Source organism: Diceros bicornis, chromosome 3, assembly GCF_020826845.1.
Source record: "Diceros bicornis minor isolate mBicDic1 chromosome 3, mDicBic1.mat.cur, whole genome shotgun sequence".
Taxonomy (NCBI): Eukaryota; Metazoa; Chordata; class Mammalia; order Perissodactyla; family Rhinocerotidae; genus Diceros; species Diceros bicornis.
In genome coordinates this window covers 88945397-88971660 of record NC_080742.1, presented here as the reverse complement: position 1 = coordinate 88971660, position 26264 = coordinate 88945397, and the positions used below count along the sequence as shown (strand labels likewise).

Below are 26264 nucleotides of genomic sequence, written 5' to 3'. Positions count from 1 at the left end.
CCAGAATCTACAATTTTCATCTTGATGAGGAAAATCTGAAACCTCTCCATGGTGTGCGTATACCTGCACACACACTTGAACGTAATCGTAGACTCTCTGTAGTTCATCCATGGACCCAGAAAGTGCCTTCTCAATGCTGAGAAGTGGTGACAGGTAGCACTGTGGCTTTAATCAGCCACCATTACCCCTGGCAGTAGTAGAATAATTGAAGGCTTCCACTCTTTGCAAAGCTAGCTAAGGGACGTGTCTCTGATATATGCCCAGGGCCACAAAGTTATCTTTGGCCTTGCCTTTTTTCCCCCTAAATTAAAACAAAGTCTCAGGTAGAGGCATCAAGTGGTAAAGACCAGGGTTGGCAGTGCTTTGCCACAGAGAGGAAGCTTTGGAGAATTTTGTTGCTGTAAAAAAAAACATTTTTTAGATATTTTAACTTACTTTTAAATCAGTTTTTTCCTCAAGTCTCATAAAAACTGTTCAAAAGTTTAGCACTTATTACCTACACTGATTACTAACATCTATTTTAAATTGATTCAAAAACAATTTTAGCAATACTTCATAGTTATTATGGCTATTTTTTACTGCTGTTAAATTAAAATCAACCTGATAATTTTTATGTAATCCAAGATTGAGATTATGATTCATATAGAGACAAAAAAAAAAACCTAATTGTTTAGGCTGAAATGTTGAATTTATCTTTCAGTGTTCATCTTTCTACAGTTTTAGATAAATGGCTTCCATAAATTGGTACATATGTTAGAGCTTAGCAAAGCCCAGTAGTATTTCTTTAAGATTTCTTTAACTCAAGGTTATCTGTTGGCACCTTAATGTCAGTGTTCCTGTTTAAGATACATCTGTAGAAAAGCAACATATTTATCTCCTTTAAAGTGTTTAAATTTAACTTCTTTAACGTTCCCGCCCAATGATGTTAATATTTTGATAATTTGATACTTAATAGTTCCTGGGTTCTTGTGATCTCAGTGCAGAAATAGAACTTCATGACTGAGAACGGAGCTTCTTCCTGAGGCAAGGGGGAAACTTCTAACTGAAATGGAAGGGATTAAATCTGGAGCCCATTAAGGCCCAGAGCCTCTCACACTCAGCGTCCATGCAGCTACCTGCTCTTTTGGTGACTTCCTGCTACCGCGGAACCCAGCAGGACGGGAGGGAGAGATACCAATAGTCTAGCACCAAGTCATTCAGGTGCTGGGTAGGCTTTGAGGAACATGGTAGAGAAGGGGTCATAGACCCTAATAGTAGTTGTCAATACCTGAGAAGACACGTGTAACCAGAGAATTTTGGTCTATTCATTGCATAGTCGTAATGACGTACCTGTCTATAAATCACAAATTGTGGTTGACCTTGCACTGTGCTGCAAGGGACATGGCTGAGGCGGGAGAGGCAAGAGATAAATTAACTCAATTTTAAAACCTTGAATAAAGACTAGTTTTAAAAAATGGCAATGGACAACACAGAACACTATACCCCACTTAATTGCGTGGAAAGAATTGCTACTCCAAGATAGAAGAGTAGTATGATGGTTTATTCAATTAAAAAAACCTAATTTGCTTTTAAAAATTAAGAGAAAAGAAGAAAATAAGGCAGCAAAAAAGCCTACAAGCTATTAACAGGCTACCTCCATTAATATGACACAACTAGAAGTTATCAAATGCCTTTATGGCCAACATCATTTTATATCGTAGCCTGGCCATTATTAGCTTTTGGGCCCGTGAAGCTGGAACTTGAAGCCAAGACCTGTTAGTACCAACCCACCAAATTCTCTCACCTGTCTACTCATGAAATGGTTTCCAACATAAATTTCTCATTCTTTGTTAGTTCCATATTACAAAGAAGAGTGCTTTACACATATTTGGCTTTGGACAAGATAAAAATCTTTATTTACAAATATTCCATTCCTTTAAAAATATGTACAGAGAAAAGGATTTGGATAAAATATGGTAAAATCACAGTAAATGAAGCCAAATTCTGATAAAATCAGGGAAAAATTGTTGACACCCAGGAAATCAAAACCAATCGTAACAGTTACAAGAGGATTAAGGCAAGTAGTCTGTGGGAGAATAGCCACATCAAATCTCCCTCAAACCCCCTACCCAATGTTTTTGTTCCATAAGTTAATAGCCAGCTCAGAAATTTCAAGTTATGTGTAGTCTTACTTCTACCCACCTCACATAACGGAGTCATTTGTTTAATAAATACAATATCAGAGAAAAGGGTTATCTCCATTCAGAAAATACAGTGGGAAAGCCACTTGCTCAAAGGCTGAGAATTCTCTTAGGAATACCATCATATAACCTGGGAAGCATTGTTGAAATCCAGGCACACTTTCTTGTAAGCTGTTACCTCAACTCAAAACAAAATTGTATTCCTTTCTATGCACAGCGAGAGTCCCGGGGACCCTTGGTAGGTGATCAGCTACAGCAACCTCTTAGTCCATAGGCTGCACGAGGGCCGCCTCCTCTTTCAGTTCAGAGGCCCATGCTTTCCCGTTGTGCATCAACAAATGTGACAAGGGAACAAACTGTTGATAGGCGCCGTTAGGAATACAACGATGGAGAAGAGAAATGGCTGCCAATTATTGTATCTGGAACCATTGCTAAGAGGAGGTTAACAGTGTTAGGACATTGGCTATAATGCTAAATTAGGAGTGGCTTTTGAAATCTTTGGGCAGTCAAGTTGGTTCATCTTTCCATTTACAAGAGAAAGGCTGACAGGTCAATATCTGTTTCTGGAAGCTATACGGTAAAAGGTGGGAATAGTGAGAAATGAGTTCTTATGGGGAAGACGTCCCACAGGTGAAGCTTGAAGACTTGGCACTCTTTCTTCCCACCAGGCGTTTGCTTCTTGATCCTGTGGGGGTCCCAGAGACCCCAGGGTCACCAGGGCCTTCTGGGGGGGACTGGGCCTGCTGGGCTTCTCTCAGTTCCCTGGCAATGAAAGAGGAAAAATGTATGTTACTTGATCCTAAATTAGAGATAAGATTTATGATCAAAACTAACATATAAATAGATTTTTCTTTTTATTTCAGTATTTATAGAAATAAGCCTGAGCTGTATATAGAATAGAAAATTAGCTCCTGTGATTGTCTTAAAAAGTAGCTGGCACACACATGCCACAATACATGGCAGGTTCAGTTTCCTAAATTCTACTAATTGGGGCACAGGTGGTCTTTAAAATTAAAAAAAAAAAAGTGGGGGAGCAACACTACAGACTATATATGAAAGCTCCAGAGGTCCGTAAAGCACAGCCCATGGGTCAAATCTGGCCTGCCACCTGTTTTTGTAAATAAAGTCTTACTGGAATTCAGCCATACTCATTCGTTTATACATAGTCTATGGCTGCTTTCACGTTACTACAGCAGAGTTGAGTAGTTGCCGCAAAGATTATATGGCCCACAAAGCATAAAATATTTACTGTCTACCTCTTTACACAAAAGTTTGCCAACCCCTGGTCTTCAAGAAGGCATCTGCCCCATCTCTGTGATGGGTGCTCATTACTGTTAATGGCTGATGACAGTCACCTGTGTCTCCACAGCTGGCTTCACAGAATGTACACATCACACCTTAAGAAATACTTCTATTCCTATGACAACATATATATAAGTACTTGTATTTTGTTTATTAGCTGGGAAAATAGAATCCAAAACTAGAGCAAAAAAATATTAAGTTGCTTATTAGGAAGAATTACCTGACTAAAGGCTTAGAATCTCCACAACTCATTGCCAAGAAATCATTTTGGGGACTTTTCAAGTTAGTCATTCCAAGATAGATTGTGTATCCAAGAGAAGTTGGACTTCTAAGCTTATTTTAGACAAGGACTTTTTCATCTCCTTCTTTTATACTTTGAACAGTGCACAGTGTATGTAATAATCACTTAAAAATGCCTTGAGAACTCTGCTCAAACATCACTGCCTGACCTTTATACCAACCCTATCCCATCAATTTAATTAATTTCCATTTGTTTAATGAAGGAATTAATAAATGAATGCATGCATGAATACAAGCTTACAGGAATAAGTAATAAAGACTGCTTCCTTTGGCTTGGAAAAATACCTTTTCCTCTAAAAATGTACCAAGACAGTATCTCTACCTGACCCTGAAATTTAATGGATTTCTAAAATTGGTCTCTTCCCACCTTAACTATGGTTATCTTGTATTGGGTGATCATCCACCAGTTACTTGAATACCTGTTGTCACTCAGAATCCCGCTAAGTTTTCTTTACCAGTTGTATTTCCTTGTATTCCTCAGTTTGCTTCCTTTGCATTAACTGGAATTTTCTCTCTCAAGCAGTCTAGTCACATAGCCTCCAGCCCCATACTACAAAGGGACTCATGCTGCTAGTCTCTTTGTGGGCAGAGGCCTATGTATTATAATGTTGGGTGCCACTTGAATCCATAGAAAAGACACCAGACCACTCATATCACTGTGAGTAGTAGGCAAATAGATTCTTTCTTGACTCAACATCCAAAACCTACCTTTCCAGTGTGGCTGTCTTGAACTTTTCCAAGTTAAGCTGCTCCTGGAGCTCTTCTGCTTTCCCCAGGGAGGGACGGAGAACTCGACTTCTGGCCAGAGCTGCTGCAGAAGGTCTCTCCCCTGGATCAGGGTGGATCATGTTCTGATGATGTAGCACCAAAAGGGAGGAAACAAAAGCTTCAGTGTTGGGAAAATATCCCCACCCAAGCCAACCCCAACCCAGCATCTGCTGGTGGATTTTATGAAACTTCTTCTTCTTTTGTACAGAGGGAAGAAATAAATGAAAACTTAGCTCCACCTGGGACAGGAATAGCATCCCTAGCTGGTAGCATGTGTCATCCATATCTTTGACTTGTCTTTAAATATCACATTTTAGATCTAGTTGGATGATTAACTAGTCTAATGCCTTAATTTTAAACAGGGAGAAATTGAGGTCCTGACATAAAAAGTGATTCGTCCAAGTTATTGACCTGGCCAAGACTAAAACCCAACTTACCCAACTCCTAGTTCAACGTAGTTTCTACCACAACATGCTCCTTTTTGACTTAAAGCTAATTAAGGATACCCCACCATGACAGTATTCCTACATAATTTATCTTCAGGTAGAGGATGTCTGTAACCTAAAATGATTTGAATACAGTAGAAAATACCTAATTATATACAGCAGCTAGCAGTGTCGTATAATGAAGAAAACACTGAACCTTCCATCTGGCGTCCAGTGTTCAGAGCCAGCTCCACCACTTACTACATAACCTTGAGCAAGTCACTTAACTTTGCTGAAACATGGTTTCCCTTTCCTGATATGTGGGATAGCAATATTCGCCTTCTGGACTGTTGTGAGAATTAAATGCAGTAACATATATGTATTACCTAGCACAGGGCCAGCATTGAGGTACTCAATAAGTATCAACTAAATCTAAGAGCAGTTTACACACAGAAATAGATGATTAGACTACAAACAAAGGACCTCCACTGTGAGGAAGGGTTTGCCTCCTTCTTTCAGGAAAGCAGAAGTGAGAAAGAAGGACAAGTTTGTAATTAAATTCGAAGTTTTCAGGTAAACTGTGCAACTCAAATTTAATCTTCAAAAGAGTAGATATTTCTAAGGCTATTTTAGGGATCCTAAGCAATCCTGTTCCTTAAGCCATGAAGTAAGTCTTACATATACATTTTGTTTCCTTAGTATAATTCTAAGCTTCTCAACAGTGTGGTTTTTTTTGTACCTCTGTTTCACTGTAATACCTTCCTTTCCTTATCCCTACACATGCACAGATTATCACTGAGTACAAGCAACACATAGATTCCTGAATTGATGTTATGCCTTCTTCCAATAGCTCGAATGATTGGTGGTATTGTCAGTTATTAATCAATAAAGTAGCTTTACTTTCTTCTAAACACTCAAAATTCAATTTTTTTAGTGATATCATCACTGCTACCATTGACAGTAGTTAAAACCCTGAAATAGGAGCAAAGAGACAGGTTTGATTTTGGAGTTAATCAATTATCAAAGGTGAAATACAGCCAAAGAACTGCTCTGAGCATTGGTTTCCTCAACTGGCTACCTTACAGGGCTGTTAGGAAGGGCAAATGAAAAAATGCAACAAGACTATTAAACTATACCATAAAAGGTTTTTATGATCTCCTCTAAGTTTCCTTGCGAAGCTTTCAATCTGTCCTGTGCCTTTCCGGGCTTCCTAGTCATGATTCCTTTTTTCCTTCCGTCAATGGCACTCCCAACATCTGCATTTTCCTTTCCCCACCTATTTGGCGTTACATTTAAAACAAAAAATAGACATTTCCATCTTCTCTTCATCTCATAAGAGAGATCACCTTAAGTAGACCGCAGAATTCTTCTGAGAGCTCCTGAGGAATGTCCGGAAGGTTACCCTGACGGATATGATGCCACGCAGTGCCATTGGTAGGTAAGGACTCTGCTCCCGCAGCCACTGCAATTGTTAATCCCAAGGCAAATATGTCTGCTTTGGGAAGGTGCTGATAATCCTTCAAAACAGAAGACAGAAAGGCCAGTTTGTTTGCCAAGTGAAGTGAGTCTAGACTAAAATATAACCGGTAGGAGAGGTTCATTTGAGTGCATGTGAGCTTAAACAGACACAACGAGTAAGGTCACATCCGCTGTGGTTAGTGGTGCTTCTAGAGCAGCTAGAGGATAGAGCACAAATCCACCTGATTAACATTGCTGCACCCTGAAGAGTCTAATGCACACTCTTGGTACCATTTTGCTCTGTCAGACTCAAAGGGGCTTGAAGCAGAGATTGGCTGATCACAGATAGGAAAGACTCATTTTTTTTTTCCTGATTATCATCCTGGAGGAAGTTGTATCCTTCCTAGGCCTGACTCCACAGACTTCATAGAAGGTGGCTAATGACTAAAGGTCATTTCAGTGGCCAGAGCTGGTGGTGCTATCAAGAGGACAGTCGCATGGTAAAGATGGGTTGGACCAACAAAGGCTTCCTTCCTATTAGGCAATCCATAAGTTTAGGAAGTCTAAGAAATACTAGAAACAGTAAAGAACCTTTACAAAGAGCAGTACAGACATTGATTAATCCATGATTGAGCCAGCTTCCCTCACGCTTTTATGGAAAAATTTCTCTTCTATCTTTGGTCTCCATTGTGAATAGGAAAAGGATAATATAAATTTAAATTATAAATATATACTTTTCATTTCCTGTACTGTGAACCTTCATTTGTGAGTCAAAATTTTCAATAGACTATAAAATACCCCCCATTTCCATAATCTGTACCTCTTGCAAAATCTCATTAGCCAGGAAGCGACTATCTCCCTCTTCCACTTTGGGTTTGCTTATTGATGTCACATGACCCAAGTCACCTAAAAGAAGAAAAAAGAAATTGAGCTCTTTAAAAGCATGGCTTGGGCCGGCCCCGTGGCTTAGCAGTTAAGTGCGCGTGCTCCGCTACTGGCGGCTGGGGTTCGGATCCCGGGCGCGCACTGACGCACCGCTTCTCCGGCCATGCTGAGGCCATGTCCCACATACAGCAACTAGAAGGATGTGCAGCTATGACATACAGCTATCTACTGGTGCTTTGGGGGAAGAAAAGGAGGAGGATTGGCAATAGATGTTAGCTCAGAGCTGGTCTTCCTCAGCAAAAAGAGGAGGATTAGCACGGATGTTAGCTCAGGGCTGATCTTCCTCACAAAATAAATAAATAAATAAATAAAAAATAAATAAATAAAAGCATGTCTTTCTTGGGGCTGGCCCGGTGGCATAGTGGTTGAGTTCGTGCACTCCACTTCGGTGGCCTGGGGTTCGCAGGTTTGGATCCCAGGCGCGGACCTATGCACCACTTATCAAGCCATGCTGTGGCAGTGTCCCATATAAAGTAGAGGAAGATGGGCTCGGATATTAGCCAAGGGCCAATCTTCCTCAGCAAAAAGAAAAGGAGGACTGGCAACAGATGTTAGCTCAGGGCTGATCTTTCTTAAAAAATACATAAATAAATAAAAGCATATCTTTCTTAAAACTGGGATAAATGAAGTCATCAGTATAAATTTTATAGGATAATAGTATACAGGTCACAGTATAAGACAGACTTACCAATTTTATACATCACATTGGCAGAGAGAAACCAATCAGCTTCATTTTCGATCTCTTCTGGGACTACAGGAGCGTCACTTTGCATCTTATGACAAATGAAGATGTTGCCTGAAAAAATACAGAATTGACATAAGTAATGATTCCTAAGCTTTCGGATTCCTAAGAATCCAAGGATTCTTTTCTGTATTCAACATTGCAGCCACCCTCCTTTCCTCCTCTTCTGTGTGCATGTAACAAGACTACCAAGGTTTCTTTTCTTCCATGGAATCTCTCACACTACTTCTGAACAGCTCAGTGATTGCTAATACCTATTTAAGTGAAACTGATCTTAAATATACTGCATCCTCTGAAGAGGCTGGTGGCCTCAAAACAAAGAAATAAGCAAAACACACAAAACAGAAACAACATTTCCTTGAGTTTCACATTAATGAGTGTGAAAATCATTCATTTCTGCTCACTTCGATCAGCGCTAAGTATATAGCATTAGTCACAAACACAGGATGTAGCCAATTTGCTGTCACTTATCTATGCAGGAAATGAAATACCTGTTTTTATATTTTGGCTTCACTATGTGTGAAAGAGTCTTTTCTCTCTGTCTCCTGGGCCCAGAGGGAAATGGTTAAAGCTCTTTAACTGAATTTTTTTTTTTTTTTTCCTAGGAGAAACAAATGAAAGCGATTCTGCCGGCAGACAGCATCTTGGACACTCGATAGACACACAGGCACAGATTCTGACAGTCGTGGGGGAAGAACTCCACATGGCCAGAGGAGCAGAGGGGAGTGGTACTGACTGGGTTTGATGTCCAGGTGCACCACGCCAGAGCTGTGGATGTACTTAAGCCCAAGGGAAACCTGTAGAAGGATGTCCTTGAGTTTCGGCTCCTGGAAATGATTGCCGGACTTCGCGTTTTCAGCTATAGCAGCCTGCAAGCTCCCACCTGGGAAAGAACAATGGAGAGTAGCCCCACAGAATGAGAGAAAAGGTATGAGTCTTATAGATGAAGGCATAGTAAATATCCAATAAATTCCTCGTGAATGAACTCAGTCCAACAAGTCTAGATTATTCTGTGTCAGTGCAAAACATAATATCTGTCTCCTGTCTATACCACAGACATGCCGGAAAGAAGAATTACAGGCCTTTAAAGAGGAAACGAAAACGCCATACCTCAGGTATCTGATATGCGGCCCCACCGCCTTGAGTCTGCCCCAACCAACATTTTAAATCTTTTCCCTAATTATTAACCAGAAGGCCAATCAGACCTAGTCATATAGCCACCAAGCTACTCTTGGTGTTGATGATTAATTCCATGTCAGTATCAAGCCAATAATTATAGGCCATTGGTAATTTTAATGTAATTGATTCTAAGTTTAATTCCATTAAAAATGTATCATGAAATAAGAACATTTAATGATTGCTGACCCAAGGAAAATATAAAACCTCAATATACACCTAAATCCTATTAGAGCCACAATATTTGTGCATCAACTGTAGACTCTTGATTTATGACTGTTACCAAAAAATAAGGTCTGAGCTCATCTGACTACCTGATCTTGGATGTCCCTGCCCTATCTTAAGGTATTAGAATGCTTCTGAACCCTTTATTCATTAATTAGCATTCACTGGCAGCCTCTTCGGTCAGATTGTAGAGTCCTGGGTCTCCTTGCAGTTATAAGGCCCATAGCTCCACCCTTCAAGTATGTAGCAGAACAGTAGGACCTGAGATGGTAATAGCATTTTTTAGGAAATCCATATTTAAAAGTGTCCTATATAAAACTGAATTTAAAGATTGATCTGTCATGTTAAAATGATTAAGTTCAGGAAGAAGAATTCAGCCCCTTTTAGAAACACGAAGAGGGCTCAAGTAAAGGGGTTTTTTTCCTGGGAATCTTCTTAGAATTTATGTTCTATAGATGACATTAATTAGAAAGGAAGAATAAGTAAAAAAAGAGTATGTTGGAGCTTGTTAATAACGAAGTCACCTCAAGACTAAGTTTGCGGGTGAGGTTAGGAGTGTGACAGGAAGAGAAGGCTGCGTCCCGGCCCACGTCCACTGGAACTTGTTTCCTTACTAGCCTGGGAGTTCCATTAGGACAGGGGCTGCGTCTTATTAGTCTTCGCTTTCCCAAGTTCTGGCATATAATAAATGTTATCTGAACTGAATGTCTATCCTGGCAACAGAGGTAAAAGAAAGACTGAACCAAGGACCCTGTAAAGGTACGGAAAGAAAGAAGCATCTTGGGGTACTCAGGAACCCTTTAATATGTGTTTTTATATTATAAGCAGAGATATTTCTAGTCCCCTTAAGAGCTACAGGTCTTTAGTAAGGGTAACTAGACCAGTGCTAGCAGCACTTTTAAATACCTAGAAGCTCTGTAGGTAAGATTCAAGTTAGCCAAGTAATAACAAACAATGGTAGAAGTTACTAAAAGTACTCATTTAGGCAAAGATATTAGAACATCCTTATTTTGCTACAGCTGAAGCCAATTGTCCACCTCTTATAGAAGAGCATAATTAATTGTGCTTTACTAAATAAAATTAACAAGGAAGTAGGTGCTTATAGACATAGCAATACTGATTGAACTGTAAACTTCATCCCCACTAATGTCAGCCAGCTACCCTGGAGCCTTCACTCCTTAGCCCAGGGTAGCACCTGGAGATGGCTGCTGTGATTGCCAGCACTGTACCCCAGGAGGAAACAGCCAGCTCCTGCAGCTCTTCTTAACCATCTTTATGAGATGAGCTGCTGAATTCCCTTCTTTAGATAAAATAAAGGTACTTTCCTCACTTGGCGCGCGTGCGTGCGCACACGCACACACACAAAAAAACTTACAAAAATGTGTCTGTTTTCCTGTCTGCTCCTGAGGCCAAACAGACACCAAAACAAATAAATAGCAAATGCCTTCTAACAATAAAATGTAAAAAGCAGACCAACAATTCAACAGGATATTTTGTTCATACATTTGTATTCTCACAATCTTGATTTTATGTTGCTACCTACAACACAAGCATATTTTTCTGTTGGTGAAGTTGTTCCTTGTTTGTCTGATGGAAAAATATAACCAATCTTTGTGGTGCTCCACGGTGGATGCTGACTTCTGGATGTCACATCACTCGAACAAATGTGAGAACCCTCATCCTAGGGGAGCATGCTCTGTAAAACTTCAGCGACAGAAGACGTCACAAGAAAATACTGCCTTTAGGAAGAGCTTAATCGTCCAATTCTGATTGGGTTAGAATCCTGGTTGCAGCATCAACCTACTAATGGGAAACCTTCAGATTTCTGAAGCTGACCCAGAGGTGACTTGTAGGGGATCTCAGCAATGGTCGGGGAGAAGGGAACATCTGATTGGTTCAGGGCTCAGGAGGGACAGTAGGGACATTAGATGACTGCTAGTCTCTGAGAGTTGTAATCTAAGTTATCTAAATCATCTCATTTATAATCTGAGTTAAAACCATAACTGTACATGTTCTAGCCTGACTGCTATGACAGGCTGGGGGTACCGGGGTAAGGGCGGGTGTAGGGAGACAGGGCATGAGGAGGGAGAGGTGAGAAGGAGGGAGAGGTAGGGGATGCAAGGAGAAGGAGGAATGAGGCACTGACTACTCTGCTGCCTTACAGTTACTTTGGACTTATCCTTTATTTAGAGCCACAGGGCAAAGTCTCAACATGGATTATCTATAACTACAAACAAGACAAGTTTTAAGGGCATGATTTTTCCATGATCAGTTCATATTCAAAAGGTTCAACGTATGTGAATTACATTTTGATAAATCAAAGTTATATTTTAATTGGCAAGTACTCAGTAAAGTTAGCGGATCACCATGATGAACAGACAAAGATTCCCCATAATCTGTCACATCCACTGCCTGGCTTTCAAGGCCCTCTGTAGTCTGCCCACACTTTACCTTGCTGATCTTATTTCCTACTCTAGGGGTCTCATCAGTCCTGTTAGTCTCCTTACTGTCTGCTAGGTCAGGCCCATTCCCAGTACCATGCCCTTTGCCTGCATGCTCTTCCCCGAACTGGCCACCTTCCCTCTAGTTTCCTAAACTCTAGTAATCCTTTTGCAAGGTCTCGTTCAAGTCTTATCTCCTTTATGAGATTTTCTTGGGCTACTCTAACAACAACTATTATTGAGTTTTTACTAAGTATCAGGTAATGACACTGTGCTGGCATTTGACAAATAGAGTGTTGCTAATTCTCAAACTACTCCCTTAATTAAATATTACTACCTCCTTGCTCAGTGAGATTAAGTGACATCCCAATGATCATACAACTAGTGAGGGGCAGAGCTGAGTTTTGAACCCAGGTCTGCCCAACTTTAAAGCCCAGGCCCATTCCACCACACTGTGCTGCCTCTTGCTCACATTCATCTTCTCTGAACGCTTTTTATCCATAGTGTTCCATCTGGCTTTGCAACAAATTGTCCCTTGCGTATTCATTGTAACAAGTGGAATGAAGCCCCTTGAAGATAAGGACTTACCCTGTCTCACTCTACAGTATTTCTTATCCTAGAGCCTGATACAACATCAAGCCTATAGAAGGTGTTCAAGTGTTAAAAGGAATTAGATGATGATTTGTCACAGGAACAATAACTCCGTCTTATTCTTTTAGAAAATTTGAAACATTTACATTGCCCCAAATCACTTTAAAATCAGTTTTGTTTGGCTTTATTGATTAATTTTTGTTATTTGATATTATATTTGTTAGTAGCTAAAAGTCATGGAAATAAAACCAATCTTCCTCATAGAGAGAGGGAGGGTAAAAATAGGGACTCGCAGGTTGCAATAAGAGAGAATTAGGAAGAGAAAACGATTAAGAAAAGTTTCAAGTTCTCAATCACAAATATAAGGAAAAGGTCAATTTCTTTTTCAAAGAAAACATTAGAAAAAGGAATTTCAGGTGAGCTTATTAGAGAAAAAAGTCCCACAACGTTCACAGGCAAGGCTACAAGGAAATCAGGCTATAAGGAAAACACCGAATCATTATTTTGTGGGATGAGGTACCATTTTCTATGTTCCTAGCATTTCATAATGTTATTTATTTACCTATTTATATACTTATTTATTTATAGAATGATGAAGCTTCATCACTGATTACTGTCCTCAAAAGCCAGGCTGGACATATGGACTCAGGGCTATCTGGTGGTTACTAAAATTACTCAAAGACAGACTGCGCTATTAGAGAAATGCAGAGTGGCTGTATATGTGTGGGAGGGTTGGGGAGGAAGGCTGCCATTATCCAGTATTATCGTGGCCAGAATATGGATTGCTGCTCCTAAAATGATGGAAAGATTCTATTAATTTGGTAGCACTTTCTACTTTACCACTGAATATTTTGATGAAAAATATTTCCAAGAACAACACATAACTGCTATTGTGTCAGCCTCTTAATCATAGATTAGAAATATGTTAAATCAAAGGACCACTCTTTGTGATTTAAGTAGCCAAGAAAAAAGTTTTACCAATTACCGTGTGTGTGTTGTCCTGAAGGATCTGGGAGAATAGATCTGAAGTCACTGAGTTTCAGTCTCAGCCCCCCACCCCACGCCCTTACTCTGGTGAGAACGCTAAAGCTCAAATGTAAGAGGCAGTAAGAAGCATGAACAATCCCCAAACTCAGGAATCCACTTGAAAATTAATAAAAAGTTGGCTGTATAAATTTTCCACCCCATCCCCCAAAATGGTAGTGACTATGGCTTGCATCTTTTAGAATACCTAGCAAATGCTAAAAGTATGATTTACCATCAAACCACTAGGGTAAAAGTTTTCTAAGTATTAAGTAAATTGTGAAGGGAGTGATAACTTCCGTGTATCAGCTACACACCCACTTTGAAAGAAATATGTAATAACATAAACCTGAAATTCCTTTTCAACTCGCTTCATTTTCTCCAGCTCTGTGCTTCCAAGCAAGATTGTAGTACAGACTGTCTAGGTATTCCCTTGCTACACCTGGCATAAACTACCAAGAGGAGGCAAAGATTTTTTTTTTTTCCTGGAAACTTAAAAGTTCATCTTCCTCTCCATAGATATTAGCCCACATACTTACCGTTGCAGTATTCATTCTGAATGATCATGTGGTCATCTTCTGCCCATGCGGAGTAGTAACGGACCACATGGGGGTGATGCCCAAGCACCGCATGAGCATAAACTTCATGCAAAGCCAAATTCCTAAGAGACAGAAAAGCATTAAGGAAAAAAAAAAAAAAAAAAGAATCCAGATAATATACATAAAAATGTTTTTGAAAGATATGAGGCATTATTAACAATGGCAGAACATTTATCAAGTGCTCACTGCTTACTATTTTATCTCATTTATGTCTTATTTTATCTCATTATCTATTTTACTTCATAACTACTCAGTAAGATACAGTGGCAAAGAAGAATGCTTTAGAAAGTTCAGTGACTGGCCCAAAGCCAAGCTGGTAATAGTAGACCTAAGATCAGAACACTAGTCATTCTGGTACCAAAATCCCTGGTTTGTTTTGTTTTGTTTTGTTTGTGAGAAAGACTTGCCCTTAGCTAACATCCGTTGGCAATCTTCCTCCTTTTTTGCTTGAGGAAGATTAGCCCTGAGCTAACATCTGTGCCAATCTTTCTCTATTTTATATATGGTACGCCGCCACAGCGTGGGTTGATGAGCAGTGTGTAGGTCCTCGCCTGGGATCCAAACCCGGGGCCCAGAAGCAGAGCACACGGAACTTTAACCACTAGGCCACGGGGCCGGCCCCTTAAAGTCCATGGTCTTTTGACTGAACATGGCATATGTAAAGAGGAGTCTAAGGTGGTTCCTCAAGAGCAAGCATGCTGTGGGTCTTAATTTCACTGTATCACAATCAAAAAACCTTGATGGGCTTAACAAGAGGCTACTTGATTGTGGATTTTGTGATGTGTGGATCTATGAAGGCTAGACAGTCAGAGTCAATATAAAACTCAGCCAATATGATATAGTCACAGGGAAGCTTTGGAGAGAGATATTCATTATGGAATGGGAAATCTAACACAAGAAAAGCAAAATATAGTACTTGATGAATTTCAGTATAAAAATAAAGAATTCCAAAGTCTATAATTTCAGATTCAGCAAGTATTATATTCTCACAGTTCATAAAAAGCAGTGGATGAATCAGAAAATATTTGTTTTCCTTGAGAAAAGGAAGAACTTCTGAACCATTAGTTCTGGGAATGAAATTTAAATTTTTGTTAATTTTTCCTTGCTTGTAGTCTTTGAAAATTAACTATTGAACTTATTATTAATACAAAGTAGAGATAAAACCAGTGAGTTAACAATAACTTCCTACTTGGCATTATTTCTGATGAACTAAACAGTCACCAGAAGATCATTCCTTAAATCTATTCATTAAAAAAAAGCGGTAAGACCAATAGCAAAAGCCATGAGAACTGCGAAAAAACAAAAGTGATCTGAAATGATCATGGTATATTTTAGGAAATAACTTATCTCTGATCTGGAAAACTCAGAAAGGTTATGAATGTGACAACATACAACAGGAGGGAGGAGTGACTTAAAAAAGCAGCAAATGGTATTTTTTAATGACATCAGTGCTGTTATTCAAAATATTTTGACAAGATACAGCTTTCCAAATCCATTTTGTACTTCTAGTACATTTCAAAGGTACTCACTCATTTGATAATGCTGCAAAAGATTTCGTAGAGCGTTTTATTGCATAAACACATCCATCCAGCCTCTTAATGCACTTGTAGACTGTACCAAATTCTCCAACCCCAATTTTTTCTACCTCTAAGAATTCTTTTTCATAGCGGGAAGCCATGTTGGTTTCTCGTAGAACACATCTCTGAAATATTTTAACGAAAAGTTAAAATAACTTCCTAACATATTGTAAGCAATAAAATTGAGGAATATTATATTTCTAAATTTCTCTCTTTTCAAAAAGACTTTGATTTGAGGCAAATCCACTGGATTCTGTCAGTATTCATTGTAGCAAGAACCTCCCCAATTGCTAACTACTTTCTCTGTACTCTTTTTGTGTGTGTGTGAGGAAGATCGGCCCCGAGCTAACATCTGCCAATCCTCCTCTTTTTTTTTTTTTTTTTTTTTTGCTGAGGACGACTGGCCTTGGACTAACATCCATGCCCATCTTCCTCCACTTCATATAGGACGCCGCCACAGCATGGCTTGACAAGCGGTGCGTTGGTGTGCGCCCAGGATCCAAACCGGAGAACCCCGGGCTGCTGCAGTGGGGCACCCGCACTTAACCGCTTGCACCACCAGGCTGGCCCCTCTCTGTACTCTTTATAACCTTCCGTACAACTCTGTACTGACATTTCTCTTTTCTATATTATTACATCTTTTTCTATACTATTTCCTCTGTCTGGCCATACTATTCTTCTCTATATGTTCCTAGAGGGGACACATCTACTCACAGCCAGAGCTACTGTCCTCAGATAAAGGAGTAACTGGGATCTGGGTGGAACTTGTTAAAAAAAACAAAAAAAGACACCTCCCTTTGACTCTCGTCTACCTGTCTCACACTCTGGCTGCTAATGTTTTTATCTCAAGTTGATTAACATACTTGTTTTCAATTTGCTTCCTCAAAATCTTAGTCTGGAAAACAAAATTGTCAAATTGATGATTTCAGATTATGTACTCAGGTACAGCAACTTCTCCTCCTCCTGGCCAACTAGCAACATCACTCATTACCCAGCTGTTAAATAACCCCAGGCTAATCACTGAACTCGTTTATCAGTTCTCTCATCTGTAAAATGAGCATAGCAACTATTCCTCGGGGTTCTTTTAAATATTACACGGGAAAATGTGTGTGTTTGTGTGTGTGTGTGTGTGTGTGTATAACTTAGTACAATGCTGAGCACATACTAAATTCTCAGGAAATGGTAGCTATGATGACAAAAATCTCCATAAATTTACATGAAGCTCAATCCAAGCTGATTTATCTCCACAAAGTCATCTTTTCCCAATGTCCCCATTAGCAAGAATTTTTTCATCTAACTTTGAGTTTAATATTGACTCTTACTAGCTCTTCGTTTTCAACATCCAATTCCAATCAGTCTTCATTAGCAAGATCTATAATTTTGATTGCCCTTAAGCAGTCTGAAGCTCTGTTTCCTCCATGTCTGGATTTGCTACAGCTACCAGCCTTCTCTCCAACTCCTCTAACAGTAAGAATTATTTTTGCAAAATGATACCGTAGAATCAGACATGGCTAACTGTTTCCCACAAGGAATCCAAACTTCTGCTCAGAGGCCTCAAGGCCTTCCACCAATTGCTCACCCACTACCCTCCCATCCTCATCTCAGACACCAAATAAGCCAGTTTACCGTCCACATCACTCCCCACCCCCTCCCTCTCTACCTTGCACTCTGAACACAGGCATGTTTTCATGACATTATAAACATGTTAATGGCAATTTAATATGCCACAAACTTTAAACCATGATTTACGTGGCCATTCTTCTATTATTGGACATTTAGTATGCCTTTTTTCTTTGTTTCACTACTGCAGTTAAGGCTGCAATAAACATGTCTGGTGATAATATTTACAGTATTATTTTCTTAGGTTATATTATCAAATGAGGGATACTAGATCAAAGATTGTGAACATTATTACAAAAACCAATAGATATTGACACATTTAAGACTAAAATTTTACATATAAACTTCTGGATTTATGCCATTTTTCTCTGTTCTGTTTTTCCTCGTTTGGACCTTAAATATCCTGATTTTCCTTTTACTTTTCTACCCCATGAGTATAGAATTTTTCCCGAATCAAAGATAGAAGCAGTAGCCTTTAATTTAAAAACACTTCAAGGTAATGATTCAGCAATATCCACCTCAGATACGGTCTGACAAAGTAACACTAGCTAAGAATAGAGACCCTGATGAGAATCCAGATAAATTCAGCTGCCAAGCACATCTATAAATCTACAAAGTGTGTGGGGGCAGGGGGAGATGGGAAGGTGAGAGAAAGGGAGGGAGGGAGGGAGGGAGAGAGACAGACAGACAGACAGACACAATAGGATGAAATGACTATGTTATGACAGCTGCGCCAAAGAACTATGCTCACCTTGGCAGGCAGCCCTTGTTCTGCCTTGCCTTCCTCTGGACCAGCTTCCTCACTTGAAAAAAAAAAAAGTGATATCAATGTATTATCAATGTATAGAGGACTTATTGAGCCTGATACTATGCCAGGTTCTGGGACTGTAAGAGTAAGTAAGACAATTCCTTCCCCTCTTCAATTTGCATTTGGGGACAGGGAAAAAGAATTGCAATATAAGAACCTAGGACAGGATAAGAACAAGATATCAAGGAATACCATAGACAGAACCAATTAGTTATTTCAAGAGTGAAAGTCTTTCCCAAAGGAGAGGGTATGTAAGATAAGATTCCAAGGAGGAGTAGGAACCAGCTAAGGGAGGGGTGCAGGGTTTTAATCAAATAGAACAACACATGCTGAGAAGTGGAGGCAGGAGAGTGCACAGGACACAGGTGAACCTGTACGTGAAGCTCAGTGCTCTTCACCGCCACACACGACATCCCCTCCCACACGCTCCTCCCCCGGAGCCTGGCTCTGTGTCAGGTCACAGGTAGACTAAAGGAGAGCAGACTGAGCTCTAAGCCTGGCTAAGATGTTGTCAATAAGCTGAAGTCTGACAAACATCCTCTTTGGCACAAGCAGTGTGTTCCGGATCTTCAAGCAGGATTTCAGTTTCGAGATCAGCCAGCTATAGGATTTTCTTCTGGAGAAGTACAGGGTAGAAATGGCAAATGGAGGGTATTACACTCATGGAAATACATTGATCTTGGACATTTGTGACTTAAATTTAATACTACATTCCAATACTTTATAAAATAACAACAATAGAATAAATAGGGGAGAATATCCTCTCAAGAAACACTAAGTGATATTAGTGTCACCACTAACTAAAGTGTCACCACTTTCATTGCCAAGAATTCAAGTTAGCTGTCTTTTCTGGCTAGCTTCAGTTAGAGGTGAAACCATTAATTCTGATGGTTTACAAAGAATCCTAAAGACCTAAAACCAATAGAATTCTTGGTAACAAAAGCGGACCGGTATACTTATGCTGAAGTCCTGTTTACTTAAGATCCAGGAGATGGTGTTGAGAAAACCTATTCGGGCCACAAGGCTGGTGAATACATAGTCATTGATTGCAAAAGAAACAACTCAGCATAACACGTTAAATGCCCTACAAACTTTAGGTTGTTAGCTGTGTGTTTATTTTGCTGAGTACATACGAGCACGTTTTAGAGGTGCTTCCATTCTATAAAGAAGCACTGAAGAGACATAGTAAAGAAATGTCCCTGAGTAATATGCATAATCCTTACGTAGATGATTTCTACCATTCAATGCCTTTGTGGAATAGTGCAGTTTGGCTTTCCACTTTTACCACCTTCGAAAGCAACACTCTCTTTTTCTCTTCAGCCAATCTTCCATCACCTGCAGAGAAGTTCAAATCCTTGCTCTATTGCTCTCATCACCAGTCATATAAACTAGACTCAAAACAGCAATGTACTCTTTGAAGTATGAACTACAGCTTCCCCAACTGCTAGCCTCATATTAACCAGAGGAGATCCCTTGAATGCAATTCCATAGCCCATTCAGCTTCCTAAGGGAAGTCAGAGGGCTATTGCTTACTGTCCTGTTCTTTTAGGAAGAAGGCACCTTACGGTACACTCCAGAATGGAAAGATGCTAGAATCTCTGTGACAAAGCAGGTTAAACCCAACACTGACATTTAGGAAGGAGGGAATATGTAAACATGTTACCAATTTCATTCAAATAGGCTTTTGTTCCCAATCTTACTTTAACACTCTCCCTTCCACTTCACCATAGTAAGATGAGTTCTCAAAAGTCACAGGCAACAGCACACTTACAGATCCCCTCGGCTTTTCCTCTTGCCATTGGATTGAAGGAATTGTTTTCTATAGGACTCTGGGGTGAAGGGATTAATATTGACCAGAGCTGATGAGGTCATCTCATCCGTGAAGGGACCAGGTGTGAGCCTCAGATGCTTAGAGCTTCTGGCGGGGAGCTTCCCTGTTGAAGAAATCACCGACTGGCTCAGCCGGCCCTGAATGAGGATGACAAAAGGCAAATCAGAATGGGGTTAGTTTAAAAAAAGTTCCATATATCAGTTAGCTAGTTAATATTTGAACCAAAGAATGTTATTGCTGAAAGGGGCCTTAGAGGTTATCTGGTTCAGTGCAAACTAGTTGCATTGTAACTGGCCCTCCTATGAAAAATACCGATTCCCAGTCTACCTCGAGATAGTCTAATTCATGGGATCAACACCTGTACTTTTGTTAAGCTCCACTCCTGTCCCCTAAGCAATTCTGATAGCCAGCTATGAAAACCACCAATTCTAGTCCTACATTCAACTTTTTAAAGGTGACATTTAAGCTTAGGCAAGAGAAAATGACTCTAGAAGACCTGGTCCTTATGTTCTCAGAGAGTATACTTTAACTTCCCCTTAATTATTCATCCAAATATTTGTTTGGTGCCTACGAAGTAGCAGATGCTGAGGGTCACAGAGGTGAATTCCAGCTCTTAAGAAAGGCACAGTCTATTAGTCAGCAGTTCATCAATGTTTCAGAAATAACCACTTTGTAAGGGAAAGATTTCACAGACTATCTAAACATGGAAGAAGAAGTTTCCAATTCCACTTAAAATGTAGCACCAAATGAGACGAGCTCCAAGAAGTGGGGTAAAGAGATTGCCAAGTAGTACTCTAAGCCCTTAAGATTCAAGGCTCTACAGTGGCCATAACTAGCATACCAATAAATAGGAAAATGTGTAAGACTTACCACTCCAAGTGGGGTACAGGCCTAAGACATGACCAGAACTAAACCAAAGGGCAGAGGGGAAAGGTCAAAGACAAAGAACTCTGATGAGACAGCAGAATGCCATTATGACCTAAGTGTGAGAGGCCAGAGGAATAGCTGTGCTACAGATGGTCCGGAGCACAGCGGTAGACACGGGCCATGATATAACCTCACAGTGTAATCATAGTACCGTGAGGCTCTTTCTAAAAGAATTCTACTGTTTTGATAGTCTCTGCCTATGACTTTCAGTGTAGAAGCAGAAGCTAGATTACAACATGATTCACTACATAAAAATGTAATTAAAGAATGTGAGGCTACAAAGAATGAATATTGGACTTATTATAAATACTCACTAAACGACTGATATTAGCAGAAATGAAGGAAGCTATAGAGTACACACAATAGCCTAACGTTTTTTTTTTTAAGTGAAGAAAAATATGTCATTGCCAGAGTCTAGTATTTTTACAAGAGTTTTACATATGTCTTAGAGTTTACAGGGTGATCAACCCTGGGGCTATGCCAGACAAAGCCACCAATGACAAACTCACAATTTTCCTGTAAGTTTATTATAAGGGCTGAAGTAAAACAGTACTATATAATATTTCTCAGTTGTCAATGTGATTCAGGAAAAGAGTTTAGAATTATAGTAAATCACTCCCTGAGAAACAGGTTTTTGTGATGCTGATTATCTCATGGAAAGTTAAAAGTGTCTATCACATATGAAACAGTGGAGCATCCACACCTGGAATGCTGCACATAGTTCTGGTTACCACACCTCAAGGACACCAAAAGAACCTAGAAAATTTTCAGATAAAAGGAAGGAAAAGTATTCGTACTAGGGCAGACAATATCAGAATTCCTAGTCTGGAAATAAGAAGGCCAAGAGATTTTGTGAGCTCCACTTATCATATAGGGAAGGATATTAGTTATGTTAATATGGATTTTATTGCCAGAATGGTAGAATTATGAGTAATCCTTTTGAAACCTAAAAGAACATAGTTTGGGACAAGATCTATGAAAGGAATTTCATAAAAGTAAAGCAGATTGAAAATTTCTGGAAAGATGACCAGGTTGAGAGTATAAATATGTTCCAGAGAGTATAGCTAATTCCATAAGTAACAGCTCTGTTTCAGATGATTAAGAGAGAGAAAGGAAATTTAGTGAATAGCTCCTTGACTTCTAAGATGGTGAGAGGAGATGGCGGCAACCTCCCTAAGACACAACATCACAGTGTCTCGGGGCTGGGAAAGACTTTAAAAGCCCAGTCAGTACAATTAGTCCCCTGATCTTGAGTCCCCTCTACAACCTTCCTACCAAGTGATCATTTAGCCACACGGACCTTACTACCTCCTGAGGAAGCTTTTCTATCTCTAGATAACTCCGCTAGGAAATACTTATGGTGCCTTGAAGTCATTTCACATGATTTCTGGTCCTATCCCTTGGGCTAAGCCTGAACCAAGCCAATCCTCCTTTCTCCGCATCCTTGTCTTTGGCATAACATCTCCAATTATCATCACCCTGGCCTCTCTCCTCTAACCCTGATCAAAACTATATTCTTCATAAAGTATGTACTTTCCCAGTTGCATTTTCAGTTTCCCTCCCAAGCTCTGTTCTCTTCCTCTCCCACAAATCTTCGCATTTCCAGGATTCCTAACTTGGACCACTTCTCTTCTGACTCGAGCACTCAAGCTACATGAACTCATCCACACTCATGGCTTCAACAGCTTCCTAAATTCTGATGATATCCAAATACAGATCTCCAACTTTGATTGCTTTCCTGCACTCCAGACCCATTCATCCAACGATTTACATGACATTTCTGCTTTCTCCAAACCTGTACATCCTCTAGCGTCACCTATCTTGATTCAGGGTACCATTTACACAAACAAGCAAGAAGCCTCCGAGTCATCCTAGATCTCACCTTTTCCCTCGGTCCCTCCATCAAGTCAGTTACCAATTCCTGAACATCTCTCAATTTACTGCTATCCACCACTGTCCAACTTCAGGCCGTTCTCCTTTCTCAGCAGATCTACTATGAATACTGCCCTGTCTCCAGGATCTCTCCCACTCCATTCCATCCTTCATATGAAGGTCATGTTTCAAAAACGCCCCCTTCAAAACCATTTCAACGGCTCTCAACACCTTCAGGATGAAATCTTGATCTAGCTCCTGCCTACCTACTCTGGCCTCACTGCCTGCACTCTCTCACATACAGACCCCCGTAACACTGAATAACATGCAGACTTCCAGGTGTAGCATGATCTTTCCCCCCCAGAACTTGGTAGATGCTTTTCCCTCAGCCTCGAGTTCTCATTCCCTTCTTCTTTGTCTGGAGAACTCCAACTCATTCTATAAGATTTCTCCCAAACATTGCTTCCTTTGGAAAGGCTTCCCTGGTTATCTTGAGACTTAATTCCTAATTCTTTTTCATCATGCTCTACACTTCTCTAGCAGACCTGCTCTGAACTTTAATTATAGTTTCAGTTGTTTTTTAATCTTTATTTATTTTGTGGACACTTCTTGAAGGCAGTAAGTGGGTGTGCCAGCCGAGGTCTGCTAGCCTATCAAGGTGTTAAGTTTTAAATGAATGGACGAAATACACATACCACGTCATGTTTTCTTTCCTATGTTCTCTTGCTCAGAGCCACATTCTCTCAGCCCACTCTCCACTTAATTTCCGTATATCAAAACCATACCAACTTTCACTGCCCTTCATGTTTCCTTCACCTTATTTCTTTCCTGATCACCCCACTGAGAAACAATCCACCCAGAGAACTCTGACCACTCTCGAAGTACCTATCACATAGTGTCTATAGGCACATCTCCTCTCTCTCAGAGATTGTGCCTTATGCTACTTGCCCACAGTGGGTTCTCAAAAAATAAATGGATGATTGATCAGCTGGCATTGGGACTATTGAAAACCCCCCTATACGGACACAAGATCATATTAAAGTACTTGTCTACAATTCAGACAAGAAGCTTAGTAGTTCCTGAGAGATGTGGTGCCATACTCAGCAGGTACTAAAGCAACCTGCTGACAGTGACTGTGCTGCAATCAGAAGCACAGATGTTATGACGATGATCTTAAGTACCTCAAGCTGAGCCAGCAGAAAGCAGAACGAATACCAATCCTAAGGCTCACACACGGCCCCAGTCTATTAGAGGTAACCCTGCCCCGATCCTGGCTTTAATAACGTGAAAGATGTAATAGGAGACCGATCACAACAAGAATAAAGGAATATGCTAACTATTCAGGACCTTTGCTTATTTGCCATCCTCAGCTTATAAAGAAGGATCAACAAGTTATCTCTTTGCTCACATATAATAGAAGAGCCTGTACTTCACTAGACCAAGGAGGGGAGAGGACTTCCTTCCAGGAAGAGAAGCAGCACCGAGATATGAATATGTTCAAAGAGTGAATGCTAACTTTCTTATATTAGGAAATAGCAGTAAATAATCACATAAAAATAGAGCCAGTTGGCATAATGGAAAGAATAAGAGACTAAGACCAAGAGATCAGGGTTCTATTCTTGTCTCTGCCACCAGCTGAGCTCAAAGCCAGTTTCTCTCTTGAGACCTTGATGTTCTCATATGTAGAGTGCTGCATGGGTTGGGCTCTACATCTCAATATTCCTTCCAGTTCCAGTATTTTTTAACTAGGCACTTTTTCCCCACCCAAGATTTATTTGTGGCCTACGCTAAATAGTTGCTGGCACCAGTGGTTTTGATAACACAGCTGGCAAGACATTTAATTCTGTTTTCTGGTGACTTTAAACTCTTCTTCATTTTCACCAGTAAATATGTAACTGAGGATCTATACAGCCTGTGAGACAGATCTATGACATACACATAAACGACTGAGTCCTCTATCAGCTGAACTGAAGGAACACAGACCTTGGCGACCCGGTCCCTCTTCCCCCACAACTTACTTACTTTGGGAGTGAAGGGACTCGCACAGTGTGGCAGCTTGCTCCTGGAGTCTGGCTGGGCTGGTGTTTCAGGACATTTGCGAGAGTCTGACACTGGAGTCTTCAAAACCTGGTCTGGACTCACTTTGTCTCTTTCCTGAAGTGTGTGGAGTTCCTGTACGTTACTAAGGGGAGTCCTGGGAGGTGTAAACTTTGCCTCTGAATCCTGAACTTCAGACTTCTCTGGGGTTTGGCTCTGGGCCTCCCTGCTCTCTTGTGCTTCCTTCTGCCCTTCGTTCTCACTCTCTTCTTCACAATGGGAAAATTCCTGCTTCAGTTCTTTGTTAATACTGCTGTCATCCATCTCAGCCAAAGAGCTTTACAACACAGGCAAGAAGGCCTATGAGAAGGGCACACTATAGAGCTGCAGAAGTGAGGAGGAGACAGAAACATAAGCTGGCAAGGTCCACGATTTCAGCCGGCCCTCCCCTCTGCCCACTAACAGCTACGTGAAGGCACGCTGTTCGTTTTCTCCCTTAAGTACCACATCGCTGTAAGAGCACAGCTTATCCTTATTTCCATTCTAATTAAAGAAAGCTCCAGTAACTCTTTGAGCAATTAAATCCAATTTATGTGTAGAACTCTTCTGGATATCCCATACAGTCTCCCTGAACCCACGTGCTACAAAAGACTAGTGAGATTGTTGGACTCCTTTAATTTGGCATGGTTTTAAAAATACCCATTAGCCAATTTGGGAACAAGTTCATTATCAGGAAGAAATTATTATCACTCTTTTACATCTATCATCTAGAAATATCACCCTCTCCTCTCTTCCACTCCCCACCTACCCAATGGCTAACGGCAGTTAATTAGAATTCAGCATCACCTGGCTATCATAATGATCCTTAAACAGCCTCTGACATATCTTGGCTGGAGTTCATCTCCCTAATAGAGACACACTGCAGATCTTTGCCAGACACACCTGCCCTGATTCAGGCACCCACACACCCCCGCCTACCCCCAGGTATTAGCAGTTAAAGCTTTTAGAGAATGAGACAAAGTTTTAAATAAACTGACAAAAGAAAGGCTAGAAAGATCAGCACCACATAGAAGCAGATATGTATCACTTGCAAATGGCAATTACTTTGGCCCCAAATGTCTTATTTTGTAAAATATGTTTTCTTACTGTTTAAATATCTTTAAATACATTATTCAGTTTCTTTCTCAGAGAGCCCCCATGGGAAGGGTAAAAAATTCCTTGAAGAAAATAAAAAGCTGCCAGTATCACTTTATAGGAGAACCCATGTGAAGGCAGTCCATGAAAAAGGGAAATGATATACATGAGCCCTTCAATATCCGCAGGGGAGACTCTAGAGGTACTGGACAGGAGGGATTATTTACATAAATGTGGGCCCCAAGACAGAGAGGTGCTGAGGATGAGTTTGATCTTGCCTGAA

At 40.3% G+C, this 26264-nt stretch overlaps 1 protein-coding gene across 1 annotated transcript; it reads right to left on the bottom strand.

The window, feature by feature from the left end:
• Positions 1–2788: 2788 nt before the first annotated feature.
• WEE2 (WEE2 oocyte meiosis inhibiting kinase) lies at positions 2789–25171 on the bottom strand. The gene is made up of 11 exons (XM_058569422.1): positions 24833–25171; positions 19952–20148; positions 18124–18175; positions 15705–15877; positions 14116–14237; positions 8857–9003; positions 8067–8174; positions 7254–7339; positions 6322–6492; positions 4491–4633; positions 2789–2942 (listed from the first exon to the last, which is right to left on the bottom strand). The coding sequence occupies exons 1-11, from the start codon at positions 25169–25171 to the stop codon at positions 2789–2791; spliced, it is 1692 nt and encodes a 563-aa protein (XP_058425405.1).
• Between the last annotated feature and the right edge of the window lie 1093 nt (positions 25172–26264).

What these genes read in the sequence shown, in the direction of transcription:
- WEE2 (XM_058569422.1), bottom strand. Translation starts at nt 25,171, where the DNA reads ATGGATGACAGCAGTATTAACAAAGAACTGAAGCAGGAATTTTCCCAT. An exon ending in AGGAAAAGCCGAGGGGATCT is followed by an intron (nt 18,176 to 19,951) that starts GTAAGTGTGCTG and finishes TTTTTTTTCAAG; the next exon opens with TGAGGAAGCTGGTCCAGAGG. An exon ending in TCAGAATGAATACTGCAACG is followed by an intron (nt 9,004 to 14,115) that starts GTAAGTATGTGG and finishes GTTCTTTCCCAG; the next exon opens with GTGGGAGCTTGCAGGCTGCT.